This window comes from Melospiza melodia, chromosome 22 (assembly GCF_035770615.1).
Source record: "Melospiza melodia melodia isolate bMelMel2 chromosome 22, bMelMel2.pri, whole genome shotgun sequence".
Classification (NCBI taxonomy): Eukaryota; Metazoa; Chordata; class Aves; order Passeriformes; family Passerellidae; genus Melospiza; species Melospiza melodia.
In genome coordinates, this window is record NC_086215.1 from 11,252,381 (window position 1) to 11,269,324 (window position 16,944).

A 16,944-nucleotide genomic window follows, 5' to 3' on the forward strand; every position below is an offset into this window, starting at 1 on the left:
GGAAGGGCCCGGCAGGAGCTCAGGGACACCGGGAGGGTTTGGCCTGTGCAGAGCAGCAGCTCTGAGAGGTGACAGATGGCTGGGTTATCATTATTTAATGTTTGTGCACCGTGGCACTGCCCAGACAGTAAGCGGGGCAGGGAACCAATGCCAAAGTTTATGGAGAAGATTCCGTAATTCAATCTAAGGGGAAACAGCAGGGAGGAAGTTGTTTTCCTTCCCTTTCTATTTCTTTGAATTTTTCTCCACCTGTTTTGTTTTTAAGGAACTCTTTGGGTCTTTTGGGGACTCTCTGGACAGCTCTGGGCTGCTGCTCTGGTTACGCTGGACATGGCACCTCAGCCCCCGTGTGACCCCCGGTGTGACCCCCGGTGTAATCCGCGGTGTGACCCCTAGAGTGACCCCCGGTATGACTCCCGGTGTGACCCCCTGTGTGAACTCCGGTGTGACCTCCTCTGTGTAATCCCCGGTGTAATCCCGGTGTGACCCCCGGTGTAATCCTGGTGTGACCCCTCCGGTGTGACCAGGCCCGGCCACCCCCGTTACCAGGGCAACGCGTCCCCGCCACTTCTGGCCTGGCGGCGCGGCGCGATGACGCCATCACCGCGCGCCGCCGCTCCCCGCCCGCCGCCGCCGCCGGAACCGGAGGAACCGGAGCCGCCCCCGCACATGCGCAGAGCGGGCGCCCGGCGGCCCGGGCCTCGCTTCGCCCGGGCCCGGCGCGGCCATGGGCACCACGGTGAGTGCGGGGCACGGCCCGGCGGGCGGCGGGGCCCGGGCCTCGCCCTGCGGCGGCGGCAGCTCCGCCCCGGGGCCCGGCGGTGCGGCAGCGCTCGCTCAGTGCCCGCCGGGCCCGAGGGTCCCCGTTTCCCGGGGGGAATGGCGGCCGTGCGCGGCTGCCGGGGAAGGCCAGGCCGGGCTCCCTGCGCGGCTCCCGCCGCGGGCCGGTCGGGCTCGGCGCGGGCTCGGTGCGGGGTAGGCGGAGTCGGTGTTTCCGCCCCTCCCGGCGCTCGTCCCTCGGCTCTCACCTTTATTTGTCATTGTCCCCAAGCCCGTGCGGCTCCTCCCGGAGCGCTCGGGGCCCACCGGAGCGTCCCGGCAGCCGCGGGCCGGTCGGAGCTGCCGGTGTGCACCGGGAGCGCCCCGAGCCCGGCGGGTCCTGCCCGGTGTGCGCGGAGATCCCGCCCGCTGCTCCCCGCCCGGCCCCTGTAACGGAGAGGGACGGGAAACTCCGGGGAACGGAGAGTTCTGGGCGTTGTAACGGCCTGGGGGCGCCTCCGGTGCGTGGTGCCGGGGCTGCCTCCGGTGGAGCCCTCGGAGCTGGGGACGGTGCCCCGGCATGACCCAGCCGGCCCCGAAATGATGGAGGGGGTGTCCAGGGCTTTGTGTGGGCATAAATCCGGGCTGGGGGATGATCACAGAGTCACTGAGAGTTTGGGGTTGGAACGGAGTTAAAAACTGACCCCGTCCCACCCCTGCCATGGGGGATCACAGAATTACAGAATCACTGCATGTTTTGGGTTGGAAAGGACTTAAAAATTCACCCCATCCCACCCCTTCCATGGGGAATCACAGAATCACTGAGAGTTTGGGGTTGGAAGAGAGTTAAAAACTGACCCCATCCCACCCCTGCCATGGCAGGGACACTTCCACTGTCCCAGGCTGCTCCCAGCCCTGTCCAGCCCAGCCTTGGGCACTGCCAGGGATCCAGGGGCACCCTCAGCTGCTCTGGGCACCTGTGCCAGGGCCTGCCCGCCCTGCCAGGGCAGGATCTGCTGTTCCATATTCAGTTTGGAAAGTCTGTGCTCCCTGCATGGTGTTCCACGTGCCCCAGGGCAGCCTGTGGCAGGGGAAGGGGAGCAGCACAAGATTTCCTGTCCTGGCATTGAGTAGCAGCTCCCTGATTGTTCCCAAGCTGGAATCTGTATTTTGCGGAGTGCTGGGTTCCCTTTAGAGTCTTCATGAGCTTGAAAACTCATGCTGGAGGAGAAGCCTGAATTGTGAGCGTGTTAATGCACAAATTGAAAATGACTGTGTTGTTTTGTCTTTTAGATCAGCTGCTGTGCAGAGAGTTGTGAGTTTATGAAGCACCTCAGCAGTTTCTGTTGCTCTTCCTAGAAGGTGTCACAGGAAAACTTCACTCTTTTGCTCCAAGGATTCAGTGGCATCCCAGAGCGGCAGCGAGCTGGATGGCAGCACCCCTAAAATGTAAAAATTCAGAGTTTGTTTTGTCCTCCCAGTGTTCCAGTGCTGATATTTGAGTTCATCCAGAGAGCATGAACCTGTTTGTTCCCGTGGTGGGTGCAGCAACTGTGCCAGAGTTTGCTGGAAAAGTTTGTGAGGGAAGTTTCAAGGAGAGGCTGAATCGTCAGGAATGGAATGCCAAAAATGGGATTTTTTTGACCTGTCTTGGTTTAGTCCTCCAAAAATATCTCAGAAAGCAAACTCTGAGCAGCTCAGAGCCATCATGTGGGAAGTGTGTGGGGTCACATGCTGCAGAACTGGGTTGGGTTTAGGCAGGGTTGGTTCAGAGCCTTGCAAAATCCACATTTCTGATTGGCATTTCCTGGCTCCAGACAGGAAATAGGGCAAGAGGCACCGAGAATTATGATTGTGTCTATGATGATTGAGGAGAACCCTTGGTTTCCTAAATTCCTTAAATGATAATTTAGCCCTTACTCCTTTTTGGGAGTCCCTGATCCATGCAGAGCCAGAACTGCCTCACATTTCTGTAAGGGCAAAAAGGAATTGGAACGTGGGGCTGAGCTGAGAGATCAGAGCTGGAATTTCCATTTCCATGGAATTTGAGGCAGGAAGCAGGCAGAGACTTCCCACTGATACACATTGAATCAGAGAAGGATTTTGGTATCAAAACTACAATTTCCTGCAGCTTTATAATTTGCTCTGTAGTTAGTTCTGTTAGTGACAAAACTAAAGAATTCTTGAAGTAATTCTTGAATTAGTTTTAATTTGAAGAACAGTCAGATTTTGGCTTCAACAAAGGAAAGATCTGCCTGGATCTGAGCACTTGGGTGTGCAAGGAGTGTGGGGCAGTCCCTGTTGTGTTCCAGCACTATCTGATGAGAGCATTGTCGTTTCATAATTCCCGGAATCTGGCCCATCCGAAGCCTGGGGTGAGGCAGAGAGCAGCTCAGAGGCTCCTGCTCATCACTCACACAACAACAATGGCTGTGGGGAAGGATGTTAGCATTATAAATCCTAAACACTGCAGAAGATCAAGATGATTTCACTTATCTCTGCAGGTCCCCAAGGGGAGGAATAAACTGGTGGATGCCTTTGAAAGGCTGCCTGGCCCTGCCTTGCAGTCACAGTGAGAGCACAGGGCTGGCCTGAGCCAGGGGAGGTACATCCTGTGGAGTGTGAAAAACATGATTGCCTCATTGTTCTGCCCAGACCTTCCATTATTTTCAGTTTGTTTATTTGGTGAAGCTTTGCCAAGTTTGGAAATGAGCACAGATCTGGAATCCACTTGCGAAAGTACTCAGAGAATTCTTTTCGGTTTTCTTTTTAAAGGAAAAATGTGACCCCATGCAAACACATGCATTAATATTACTGTTCTCACATGAATATTATTGCTCAGGTGGGTGGGCTCTTGAGGATGGCTGTTAGATTAGGAAAGATCTGTGAATTATCCAGGATAATTTCAGACCAAACCTCTTTGCTGCTTTAACACTGGCATTGAATAGCAGCTCCCCAATTGTTCCCAGCATGGATCACAAGCTGGAATCCATATATTGCTGAGTGCTGGATTCTGTTTAGAATCTTTATGGGCTTAAAAATTCATGCTTGAGGAGAGGCCTGGTAATTGTGAGCATGAGATAAAGTTTATAACAGGCTACAAGTGGTGCTGGCTGGGGAATTTATTTGGAATGTGGCACAGAAATTGAGTGTATTTGTGTGGGGAATAAGAAGCAAAGAGAAGGCAAATAAGTTCTTATTTTGCAGTGATTAAGGGGGACCCACTGCAGTGATCCTCAGTGTTCAGATCCTGGGATTTGCTTCTACTTTCCCCTGAATTGGTTCATTCTAGCTTTCTCCCTGAGATTCTTGTTCAAAACAAAGATGTTTAAAGGGAAGAAGCTGAGGTTTGGAAAGGGTGTACTGATACTGAAATCAGCTGGGATAAGTTGCTCTATTCCAGCTGGGATAAGTTGCTCTGTTGAGCAGCTTCAGGAGAACCAAAACTTTCTATTGTTTTTTCTTCAAAAGATGTTACAGGGGAAGAAGCTGAGGTTTGGAAAGCAGTTGTAAGGGAATGCTGATACTGAAATTGGCTGGGATAAGTTGCTCTGTTGAGCAGCTATAGGAGAACCAAAACATTATTTATTCTTCCTCTTCGAAACAAAGATGTTTTAAGGGAAGAAGCTGAGGTTTGGAAAGGGTGTGCTGATGCTGAAATCGGCCAGAATAAGTTGCTCTGTTCCAGCTGGGGTAAGTTGCTCTATTCAGCAGCTTCAGGACAACTGAAACTTTCTATTGTTTTTTTCTTTCAGTTGTAAGGGAGCGCTGATACTGAAATTGGCTGGGATAATTTCGCTTATTTCCTGAAGCTGTTGAGCAGTTTCAGGACAACCGAAACTTTGTATTGTCTGTGTTATTTAGACAGAATGTCTCTCGCCTGTGTTGTTTCCCAGCACCAACCCCAGCTGCCGGCTGTGTCTCCCCACAGGTGCGTCCCTCGGCGGCCGTCCAGCCCGGGGTTAGCCGTGCCCGGCTGTCCCGCTGCCGCCTGATATGAGCCCCGGGGGCGGCCTGGGGCGGGCAGCGCGGGGCGGGGCCCGATGCCGGTGATCCCCATTCCGCGGCGGGTGCGCTCGTTCCACGGCCCGCACACCACCTGCCTGCACTCCGCCTGCGGCCCCGTGCGCAGCGCGCACCTGGTGCGCACCAAGTACAACAACTTCGACATCTATCTCAAGTCGCGATGGATGTACGGCTTCATCCGCTTCCTGCTGTACTTCAGCTGCAGCCTCTTCACCTCCATCCTCTGGGTGGCTCTGTCGATCTTGTTTTGCCTTCAGTACCTCGGCATCCGCATCTTCCTGCGCTTCCAGTACAAACTCTCCATCATCCTGCTGCTGCTGGGGAGGAGGAGGGTGGACTTCAGCCTCATGAATGAACTGCTCATCTACGGGATCCATGTGACCATGCTGCTGGTGGGGGGGCTGGGCTGGTGTTTCATGGTCTTTGTGGATATGTAAATAAAACCAAGCGCATGTGGGATCAGGAGGTGACTTTTCTTCCAGCCCCAAAATGTGTCAACATCCTCTTCTTTCTTTTTTTTTTTTTTTTTTTTAATATAAATTAATTTATTTCTCAGTGGTAATTTTTGTGGATAAATTGACGTGCTTGTCTCTGGAGTTTGTATCTCTTTTGGTGGTTGAGGTGCCATTTTGATTATCAGAGTGCAACACTTGGCTGGGTGTTTTATTCTTTGCACAGTGCAAGTTTCTTTTAATCTGTAAGAACCTGTTTCACTCCTATTCCTGTGGCCATGAAAAAGGCAGGATTTATCTGGAGGACAGAAGCCAGATAATTTTGCTCTCCACACTCTTAATCCATCTTCACCATTTTCCTAAAAATGTTCCTTAATGTCTCAGGCATGTAATAAGTATCTTTCTTGTAGGTTTTTATTTTGCATATTCCAAATAAGAATCTGGGCCCAAAATTCAGCAGACTGTAGGGCTTTGGGATTTTTTCCTCTCTTATTTTTAGATATATGCAAGACATACATTTGCCCAATCTCCTGTTTCATCCACTTTAAGGTGATTATGTAGCTTTGAGTGGCTTTGTCCTTTTCAGGCATTTAGTGCTGAGTAATTGAGTCTTTCCCTAACAGCACAAATCCGCAGGAGGGATGGGAGCAGGGCTTGCTATCATGTGCTCCTGCAATTCCCAGTCACGGCAGATATGTTCTCATTTTGCAGTGATTAAGGGGGACCCATTGCAATGATCCTCGGTGTTCAAATCCTGGCATTTGCTTCTGCTTTCCCCTGAATTGATTCGTTCCAGCTTTCTCACAGAGATTCTTCTGTCTCAGGGAGCACAATGAGGTGAGACTGTCTTACCTAGGAGAGATGGGAAGCTGAGTGCAGCCTGAGCTGGCAAGAATTGTTCTCTGAAGTGACACAAATTGTTCTACCTCTGCAGCAGGGAGAGGAGGGTCACTGCAGAGGGTTTGTTACCCACAGCTCCAAAAGGCAGCTGAATTTTAAGCTCAGTTCTGCTGGTCTTGATCTAAGATGTCACTGTGCAGTCAGTTAAGTAACTCTATTTATGGAGCCCAGAAGCTGGCCTAAAGTTTATTTTTATTCTGCTTTTGTTTGTTTGTTTTGCCTTATGATGGAATATTGCCTTTTTCCCTGCATTCTTTAAGGAACTGTTTGAAAACAAGCTGGTGAAAAAATTATGCAGAAACTTTTTCCCTCCCTCCACAAAATCTTCGGGGTCAATCATAGGGAAATAAGTGAGAGTGAAATTACATAACTGGTTTTTTATCACCTCTTTGGTCAGAGCTGTGAGTTCCAGTTGCACACAGGGAAGGATCCTTCCCATTTCAGCTTGTGGTGGTGCAGACTTTTGGTTTGGAGGCTTGTGGATAGAAAATTGAAAAATTTCTGTGTGGAGCCCAAAGCTGAAGCACTCCCCAAAACTCTCTCATTATGGAGAGTTACAGATAATGCAGCTGAACAGCAGAGCTGAATGAATAATGGCCACGCTGGTGTGAACTTTAGATTAGCCCCAAGAGAGCCAAAGGCTCTTTCTGCAGCGAAGATGCAGCATCAGCATCTGTCACAAACTGGTGTCTGGAACTTTCCTCCCCACAGAGAGCTCCCAGAGCCTTTCCTGGGTTTGCTCTGGGCTGCTGGGTGTCCTGCAGGGGTGAGCTGCAGCTCATTCTGTGTGCAGGGAGCTCCCAGCAGCGCCCAGCCCAGCTGCCGGCCCCGAGCATCGCGGGCTGGGGACGCTCTCAGGTGCCTGCAATCCACATTTCCTGCAGAAAACCTGGCACAGCCCGCAGCAAACAGCCCGGCAGAGCAGCTGGGATCCTCCTTGGGCGGTGGGACCTGGTTTCACTTGGGAGTGGCTGAATTTCAGCGCTCCTTGGGTAAAAAAGTGGTGATTTGTGGTGATTTTGTGGTGATTTGTGGTCCTGTGCCTGCCTGCTCCTCTGTGATGGACACACTCAACTGCTTGGGCAAACCTGGGGTGGTTTGAGGAGATGAAGGCCTGGGCTGTCGGCAGGTCGTGAACTTGTGTGGTTTCACGGTGTTCTTTGAAAACCCCCACAGGAACAGGGTGACACCGCCGGCTTTGATGTGTGTGCGCCCGCAAGGCGAGCAGCGATCATGCGATTAACACATGAATAGCAGGTGGCTCTTGCAGCGCTAATTTGGTCAAGGAACAAAGGAGCTGGTGGGTACAAGGAGTCTCACAACCTTTTTCATCACTTGTAATTTGACTGCGAGCCAACTGCTTTATTCCATAAATATGACAGCCTGAGTGAGGCTTTTTTGAGCTGTCCCTGCTGAGCAGCTGCCACGGGGGGATCTGGAGCCTCACAAGGTCACTCCTGGGGGCTGGGAGACCCTTGCCAAGTGTAGATGTGGGTAAGTGACCGATGCTGAGCAAAACCTCGGTGTCACAGAGCATTAAAATCCCATTTTGGGACCCCTGGATCATTATCACGTCCCTGGTGAGCAGGAGGTTGAGCCTCACTTTTACACCTCCCTTCAATAAACCCATGTGTGCTGCTCAGATTTCCCCTGGCCCCGTGTTCTGAGGAAGAAGGACGTGTCCTTGTTAAATCACAAAGAACAACCTGTGCCAAATGCCCAGATGTTCCTCCAGAGAGGCCCTGGGGCTGAGCTGCTTCAGCTCAGGGACTCTCCAGCATCTTCTGCAGAGGTGGCCAAGTACCTGCACTGAGAGTGCCCTGAGGATCCACTGTGGCAGACAGAGCTAGACAACACCAAAATTAAATAATTGAGGTGACCTCAAAGGCACCATGATGTTCAAAATCTCTGATTTTTGGTTGTTACCAGCACTGGGACACCTTGGTGGTGTGATCCTACCAGCACGCCGGGGAAGTGAAGCCCCTGTGAAATCACGCTGGCAAGGAAGAGGAATTAATTTTCAAATTATTTGTTTTATGATGTAATAATTTAGACATTTTAGCTCTACCTGAGTGGAGCAATATTTGGCACTTTTCCTCTTCAAAGCCTTTTCCAACTGGAGCTAATTAAACCTCACAACATCCCCAGGAGGTTGCAGAGTAAGTAAGATCTTGGGAATGGTTCAGAATGTAAATTCATTGGTTTTAATTTTTTTTAAAAAGCTTTCAGGATTATTTTGCCAAAGTATTTCTTTCTTGCAGAATTGAGATTCCAAAACTTTCTTAGAAGCTGAAAGGGAGCCAAACCACAACTGAGGGAGGGAGGAAGAGGCAGACTAAATGTTGTATCAAGTTTATGCAAAGAATAAGTTGAGCTTTTCCTCCCCTTTAATTTCATTGAAAAACCTGGCATTGTTAATAGAGGGACACACAAAACATTGAAGAAACAGGGGAAGTTGAACTTTCTGCTTTTCAAGACGATATTTGCCAGAAATATTTCATGTTGGGCAGGTTCTTGCAAACTGTGCCTCGTTGGGGAATTTCATGTTCTTTTGGGTATTTCACTCTTTCCAAATTCAGTGCTGGGAGGAATGGATCAGGCTTTAAAATATATTAAGTCTATTAAAGATATAAATGGCTTTAACTCTAAAATTACTGCAATTTTCATCGTTCCTTCATGCAGATCCCATCTTGAACAGCGAGAGCAGATGGTTTGTCTGGATTGTTCCTTTCTTTCCATGTCTGGTCTTTAAACATTGCCATTCCACATGGTGGGTTAAAAACAGGAGAAATATCAGAAATACTGATTTGGGAGAGTGTGAGCATCGCAGAGCCATCCCAGACCCTTTGGAGGGTGAGTGCTGCTGGCTCCAGGGTTTGGCAGGAATTTGGGGGATCCCTGAGGAGCCGTGCGGTGGCGAAGCCGCCTTGGGCCCGATGTTCAGCCTGGGAACGTTGGAAGGAGCCTGAAGTGTTGGAGTTTCACCTCGTTAACTCCCCAGAACATGGCACCAGCTGGTGTTTTGGGTGCCTGTAAGATTCTGTATGAAACATGCCACCTACATTAAACTTGGCTTGTTAACATGTTGGTGGATGGGTTGGGAAGAAAAAGGAAGGATTTCCTTTTCCTCTTCTCGTGGTGGTTGTGGGGATGTCCTGGTGGTGGGATGGCAGGGGGGAGCACAGCTCAGGCTCAAGGCTGGGCTTGATCTTGGAGGTCTTTTCCAAAATGAATGATTTTGTGATTCTCCAAAACAGAGCAATGCAGGGTGGAGGGGATGGGAGGAGCTGTCACCTCCCACTGAGGGCACAGCAGTTCACTCCTGGGAGGTGCTGCCTTTCCTCCTTTCCCTGCTGGAGCTGAGCTTGCTGAGCAGAGCTGTGGTTTCAGGACACAGTTGTGATGCCTCCTATGGGATTAGAGGAATATTCCTGCTGTGGTGGGTACTGTAATTCCCATTATCCTTGTGTGGAAAATACTACAGTGATGCTCAACAGCATGAAGATGCTGGATAGGAGTTTGCCCCAGAGTCCTGGCAAAGCTGGAGTCCATGGAGCACCACAGGGTTTTGGAGAACCACAATGGTGTGGACAGGACCATCACAGACCAAACTGGAGACACATTTGTGTGGCTGGAGCAGCCCACCATCCCCATGTGGGTAGGAAATGCTCCTTTCTGTTACCCCAAGAGCTGAAGAGTCACAGGGGAGAACTTGAAGGGGAAGGAGGTTTCTGAGAGAGACCAGGATTTGGATGGATGTATTTTCACTTTCAGTAATATGTGAATATCGAGCCTTTGCCTTCCCCAAGGGGAAGAACTTGTTTGCCCAGTTCCTAGAGGGAGCTTTGGGGCCAAGTTTTGTCCCAGATTATAGCTGCAAGTCCCAAAAACAGACTGGAGAGGAAGCCAGCTCCTTACCTGCCTGCAGGCTCACTGCAATTCTTCCCAGGGTTCTCCTGCATCATTGGCTTGATTTCCCTCCCTCCTGGGGAGGCAGGAGACAGTGTTTACTTCCAGTTGTGGAGAACAGCACAGCACATTTCCCTTCAGGAACAGCTTTGCCTGTTCTGGAGCCTCCAGCACACACAGATAGAACGCTGTTCCAGCAAACACGTTGCTGGAAAATATGAAGCCTTGTTATCTTTCTGCGTTTTTATTTAGCCAAACAAGGTTTCCATAGCTCCTGGACAGCTCTGCTGCTGGGGGAAAGAAAAAAAAAAAAAACCACCCTGTCATTTCTTCACCTGCCAACTCTCTGCACTAATTTTGTCTCCCTGCTTCAAAGCACTCGTCGTGCCCAGAAACCGTCAGTTCAAAGCGAAGTTTGGTCCAGTAATGAGCCAGTGAAAATTGCTCAGTGTAAGATCTGCTTGTGCAGCTCCCAGGGCTGGGCTGAGGTGGGAGCAGAGCTGGGCAATGGGGTCTGCTCTGAGCTGCCATCAGGGCTGGTGTCCCACAGGAGCAGATGAAAGGAGCATCCCTGCCCTTCCTGCGTCTTCCCAAGGGATAAATTCATCTGCAGAGGGAAAAACAAACAAAAACCACCCCATGCCTTGCACAAGGAACTGGGCACTTCTCTGTGGGGCTCTGCAGAGCCTCTTCCCCCGCTGACCTCCACCCCAAAACGTGGGATGTTCCCTGGGCTGGGGAAGTGTGTGAGAGGGAGCTGCTGCTGCCAGGCTCAGCCTTGTGACACGGCCTGACCTTGGAGGCACAAGGCTGTAGTAAATCACAGCCCCGAATGCAGCCAAAAGCCAGCTTCTCCCTGCAAGGAAAACACTGGATGCAGCACCAAGAGACAAATACCAAAGGCCTTAGCTGGTTCTTGAAAAAAAAGAAATAAATCTGCCGTTGGCCCTGGTGAGAGTTTTGCCTGAGTAAGGACATCCAGATTATGCATGCTAATTAAATGAACGACCCATCCCTTCAGAGCCTGCTCTCTGCTGGGAATTCCCCTCTGAGTAACTTGCTCCCAGTGAGGAAAAGAGTTGCATGAAAAATTTCCCAGATGGTGAATCTGTTAGAGAAAATCACAATCTGTTTGTGCCTTTTTCAAACAAAAAAGAGCACAGGAGACGCTGCGGAATAAATTTGTTGTTGCAAACCATTTGCTCAGTAATGGGGAGAATTTAGATGGGCAAAGAGATTTTTTATTTTTTTTCCGGAGGAATCTTATCTCCCTGCCTCGAAAAATGAGAAATGTTCTAAAGAATGAATCCCAGGCATGTGTATTTGAAAATCGCAACGCTGTTGCTTTAATTTTTATTCCGACATCAAGGGTGTCTGAAGCCGCCGGGGGGACAGCGGCTCGTCCATGCAAAGCTCCCGAGGAACAATCGCGGCTGTGTGCGGCACAAAGGAGCCGATTGAGAGCGCCCGGCCCCGCCGGGTGCCCTGCCAGCATCCCCGGGCACCGCGACCGGCGGCCAAAACCAACCCCGGGAGCGCTGCGGGACGGAGAGGGGCAGATGGAGCGGGGGATGGAGCGGGGAGATAGAGAGGGGGATATGGAGAGAGGAAGATGGAGCAGGGGAGATGGAAATGGGGATGGAGCAGGGAGATGGAGCAGGGGATGGAGCAGGGGGATGGAGCACAGGAGATGGAGCAGGGGGATGAGCAGGGAGATGGAGCAGGGAGAGATGGAGCAGGGGATGGAGGGGGGAGATGGAGCAGGGGATGGAGGGGGGAGATGGAGAGGGGCAGATGGAGCAGGGGATGGAGCGGGGGATGGAGCAGGGAGATAGAGAGGGGGATATGGAGAGAGGAAGATGGAGCAGGGGAGATGGAAATGGGGATGGAGCAGGGAGATGGAGCAGGGGATGGAGCACAGGAGATGGAGCAGGGGGATGAGCAGGGAGATGGAGCAGGGAGAGATGGAGCAGGGGATGAAGAGGGGGAGATGGAGCAGGGGGATGGAGCAGGGGGATGGAGCACAGGAGATGGAGCAGGGAATGGAGGGGGGAGATGGAGCAGGGGGATGGAGAGGGGAAGATGGAGCAGGGGATGGAACAGGGGGATGGAAACGGGGAGATGGGCACTGGGGCAGGCAGGATGGGCAGAGGGGAGCTGTGGGTGCTAGGCTGTGCCCTCTGCCAGGGGACAAGTGCAGGGATTGGCACAAGGAGAGCTCAGCTCTGTCAGAGCATCCCTGCCTGCACTCTGCCTCTGCTGCCCCACTGCTGCTGCCTGGCCACGTCTCGCTTCAAATCTGAATTTCATAAAAAGCTCCGAGCCAAGAAAAATCCTTCCAAGTTTGTCTTCTTTTTTTTTTTCCCCTCCTCGTTTAAACTTCAAATGAGCACTGCTTAATAGTTTCTTGGAAAGGCGTTTGCTTGCAGTTCTGTGCAATGTAGGCACTGTTACTTCCTTCTTTTCCATGTGAGGCTGACTGCAAACTGTCTGGTGGCAAACATGAAACCGGCGTTGTGCAACGGGGATGGGGATGAGGGGAGGGAGGCAGGGAGCAGCGCAGGCCCCGAGTTTTCAGTGTGGAGCTTTCCCAGCAGAAACTGATGGGGAATTCTTGCGCATGCATTGCTTTAATCAGCCCTTTTAATAACATCAGAAGTGCTGGGAATTACATAACCGTGCTGTGTCTGGGTTTTGCTGGGTTGTTGAGCAGAGATTTATGTGCCTTCAGGACTTCATGAGCCTCAAGGACTGAGGGTCCAGCACGAGGCACGACAGGGACCCGCTCAGAGTTCCAGCCTCGCCTTGCAAACCGAGCTGGCACTGCTGATTTGCCAACAAATTTCCTATTTACTGCTCACCAGAGCATCAGTTGTGACAAATAGACAGAAGAAGGCAGCATTTCACTGAAAGCATTTTATGTACTGATTAAGACACTGTACAAAGGGCTCCTCTGGGTGCACGGGGAGTCTGGGTTGCGAAGTCGCTGTTGCAGCGTTTGGGGGGGCTCCTGTTGGGTGAAAATCCCCCCAAATTGGTGCATTTCTGCACTCGGAGCCAGGGGAGGGCAGGGAGGGCTCTGTGCAGGAGCAGGGGTGGTTTCCACAGAGATGGATTGTTCGAGTTGTGCCCGTGCTCACACATTGTGAACGCCCTCAGAGGAAAGGGCTGGGTGCAGGGAAAACACAGGAGGGTTTTTCTGATCAGCAACGGCATGATAGCCATGTGCTGCCATAAGGACAGGAAAATTTCATGCTTCAAGGTCTGCAGCTGCCCTGCAGAGAGGGCAGGAGGGGGAATGAATGGTGGGCACACAGGGAAGGGCTGGAGGAGTTTTGGTCTCTTCCTTCAAAGCACCAAAGAAGCAAGAACCAAGACCTGGACCTCTGGTTATAACTCTGTGTAAATGTCTAATTCTGCTGGAATCAATGGCAAACTCTCGGTGCTTTCAGCAAGGTCAGGGTTTCACCTTGTTTCCTCTCAAACAAACCTGCCTGTTCTTGGGGAAATAAATAAGCCAGTTGAAAGCAAAGCCTGGAAGGTCAAGTTGCAACACTCAAACCTACAGAAGATGCACATTGTTTGTGTCCTGTGTCACACAAGAAATACGAGGGCAGACCCTGAATTCCCTCATTTCAGGCCCCTGCTGTGGGATTTTTCACCTCCTCTGCTGTAATTCCTGGGTTGTGCCCCTTCCTGGCTGGTGCAAGGGAGCAGCCTGGGATGGGGAGAAGGTGAATTTGCTTTTCCAATGTCAGGGGTTGAATTCAGCCCAGGTGTGCAAGCTGCGCCTCCCTGGGGATCCAACAGCCCCCAGCGTGATAAGAGAGTGGTTTGGAGAAACCACCCCAGTCCTGCAGGCCCTGCTGGGCCCCCAACACGGCTTGAGCTCCACACTGGTGACAGAGTGCAGCGAGGCCACCGAGGACAGAGATGGGCAATGAGCAGCTTTGTTCAGGAGGAATTTCTTCACAGAAAGGGTTGGAAGAGGCTGCTCAGGAAGGTGGTGGTGTCCCCACCCCTGGAGATGTCCAGGGAAGGTTTGGATGTGTCTAAAGAAGGGCTGGATGTGTCCAAAGGAGGGCTGGATGTGTCCAAGGAATGGCTGGATGAGTCCAAGGGAGGGCTGGATGAGTCCAAGGCAGGGCTGGATGAGTCCAAAGGAGGGCTGGATGTGTCCAAGGAATGGCTGGATGAGTCCAAGGAAGGGCTGGATGAATCCAAGGAAGGGCTGGATGAGTCCAAGGAAGGGCTGGATGTGTCCAAAGGAGGGCTGGATGAGTCCAAGGAAGGGCTGGATGTGTCCAAGGAATGGCTGGATGTGTCCAAGGCAGGGCTGGATGTGTCCAAGGAAGGGCTGGATGTGTCCAAGGAATGGCTGGATGTGTCCAAGGAAGGGCTGGATGAGTCCAAGGAATGGCTGGATGTGTCCAAGGAAGGGCTGGATGTGTCCAAGGAAGGGCTGGATGTGTCCAAAGAATGGCTGGATGTGTCCAAGGAATGGCTGGATGTGTCCAAGGAAGGGCTGGATGTGTCCAAAGGAGGGCTGGATGAGTCCAAGGCAGGGCTGGATGTGTCCAAGGCAGGGCTGGATGTGACACTCAGCGCTCTGGGCTGGGTGACAAGGCGAGGAGCACTCCCAGGTTGTCTCCGCGGTCTGGGAGGGCTTTCCCAGCCTCGGTGCTGCTGGGATTCTGTCACTCTGCTCACAGCACGCCCATGACCTTGAGCATCGTTGCCCTCCTTGCGGCGCATGATTCGGGGGAGCGCAGGGGCGGGGGCGGCGGCACCGGCACCGAAACGTTTGTTCAGCAATTGCTGCAGAAAGAAAAACTCGCTTCAATCCGCAGAGATGCCAACTGAATTTTTGTTTTGTTTTGGCGCTCTGGAGGCGAGCCAGGAGCGGGATGTTGTGAAGTCTCCGGCAGCTACTGCCTGCTTGTTCCATACCAAGCATAACTCGGGCTGTATTTTTATCGGCAAACTCGGTCCCACGCGCAGGGATGAGCGAACGGAGCCGGGGCCGCTCCCGGGGCTCATCCCGGGCACAGCCGGCCCTGCTGCAGCCACAGATCCCTCCGGAGGGTATCCCCTTCCCTGCCGGCTCCAGCAGGAGCAGCGGGTGGGTCTGTTGGGAAAAGGGGAGCAGAAGCAGCTCTGTTCCCACTGAGGTCCCTGATGCCATTGAGGTCCCTGTTCCTGTTGAGGTCCCTGTTCCTGGGTCTCAGGGCAGGGTGGGATTATTGGGAAAAGGGGAGCAGGAGCAGCTCTGATCCCATTGAGGTCCCTGTTCCTGTTGAGGTCCCTGTTCCTGGGTCTCGGGGCAGGGTGGGTTTATGGGGAAAAGGGAAGCAGAAGCAGCTCTGTTCCTATTGGGTTTATTGGGAAAAGGGGAGCAGAAGCAGCTCTGTTCCCATTGAGGTCCCTGTTCCTATTAAGGTCCCTGTTCCTATTAAGGTCCCTGTTCCCATTGAGGTCCCTGCTCCCATTGAGGTCCCTGTTCCTATTAAGGTCCCTGTTCCCATTGAGGTCCCTGTTCCCATTGATGTCCCCTTTCCCGTTGAGGTCCCTGTGCCCGGGTCTCGGGGCAGGGAATTTCTGGGATTGCTTTTCTCGTTCCCCGCGGGCCGGGGCTGTTTGTGCTTTGTCAGCAGAAGGGCCCCGCTCTCTCCCTTTCACAGTGCAGTATAAACAGCCTTTCCTGGCTGTCACCTTTACCAGCCATGCCCTGATTTATCCCTGCGTCCGTCCGGAGGATGCTTCAGGTGTGTGTGCGCTGCCCCCCCGGGACCCGAGGCGCATTTCAATGAAACAAACGCCTGTTTAAGATGCTCTGCTGAGCACCGGCACTCCGAGCCCGGGGTTTTAGCGTTTCCCAAGCCGGGATGGCACAGGGGGGAGAACCGAGGCTGCTGCCGCTGTTTAAGCGCTACAACTGCTGCCTTCACAAAGGATCAGCGCTCAGAACGGGGAGACATCTTAAGGATGTCTGACAAATATCAATGTACATTCGGGGACTGTGAGCCTCGCAGCCGGAGCCTGGTGAATGGAATTGAACATGACAGAGCTCCAGGGGGATGGAGCCGATGCTTTACCTGCCTCCAGCACCTCGGGGGTGGCACAGAGGGGAAATGGGGGCTCTCTGCTGTCCCCCTGCCTCTGTGCCCAGCTCCACATTTGCTCTCATCACTGTTTTACACACCACAGCCCCAGCGTGGCCTGGGATCAGACAGCGTTATCAATATATGATTTATCTCAGAGCGTTGCAGAATCCCAGCGTGAGTGGCAGGAGAGCTGTGGTGACATCTGACCAGGTGGCCCCGTCCATGCCTCACCCCTCGGCCTTGCCTGCGCCCTGGCTGCCCCTTTGCTCCCAAAAAAAGCCCCCGAGGTGACTATGGATGCCTTTTGAAATGCTCATCGGCACATTATCCATCAGATACATATTTACAATCATTCATTAAATTAGGATGTACGTTTCATTCTTCTTTCTTAGAATATTAATGCCTACTCCTGGCTGAAATGCCATATGAATATTCATTAAAAAATCAATCAATTCCTTTGCCAGGAATGATGTCATTTGAGCAATAACTGAAGCAGTAATCGAGCATGCTATGAAAAAACGATGAATGCCATCAGATCTAATGTTTATTGAAGCCCGTGTGGGTAAATCACAGCAGGTTTTCTCCCATGCTTTTGTGTGCAGCCACTGGGTGCCGGGAGCCCAGCCCGGCCCCGGCAGGAGCACCTGGGAACAGGTGGGAGAATCCCACAGATGGGATGGGATGGATGGGGCTGGGGCTGGGCAGGACATCACATCCCTGCCCAGCTCCTGGTGAACAGTGCCTCAGAAATTTGTGTTATAACAATGGGACACAAAAGCCTCCCAAAACTGTTG

The 16,944-nt window shown here is 52.1% G+C and overlaps 1 protein-coding gene across 1 annotated transcript; it reads left to right on the forward strand.

Moving 5' to 3' along the window:
- Positions 1 to 637: 637 nt before the first annotated feature.
- On the forward strand, positions 638 to 5,247 carry TMEM250 (transmembrane protein 250). Its single transcript, XM_063174509.1, has 3 exons — positions 638 to 739; positions 2,053 to 2,208; positions 4,691 to 5,247. The coding sequence occupies exon 3, from the start codon at positions 4,803 to 4,805 to the stop codon at positions 5,220 to 5,222; it is 420 nt and encodes a 139-aa protein (XP_063030579.1). The 5' UTR covers positions 638 to 739; positions 2,053 to 2,208; positions 4,691 to 4,802; the 3' UTR covers positions 5,223 to 5,247.
- Positions 5,248 to 16,944: the final 11,697 nt, after the last annotated feature.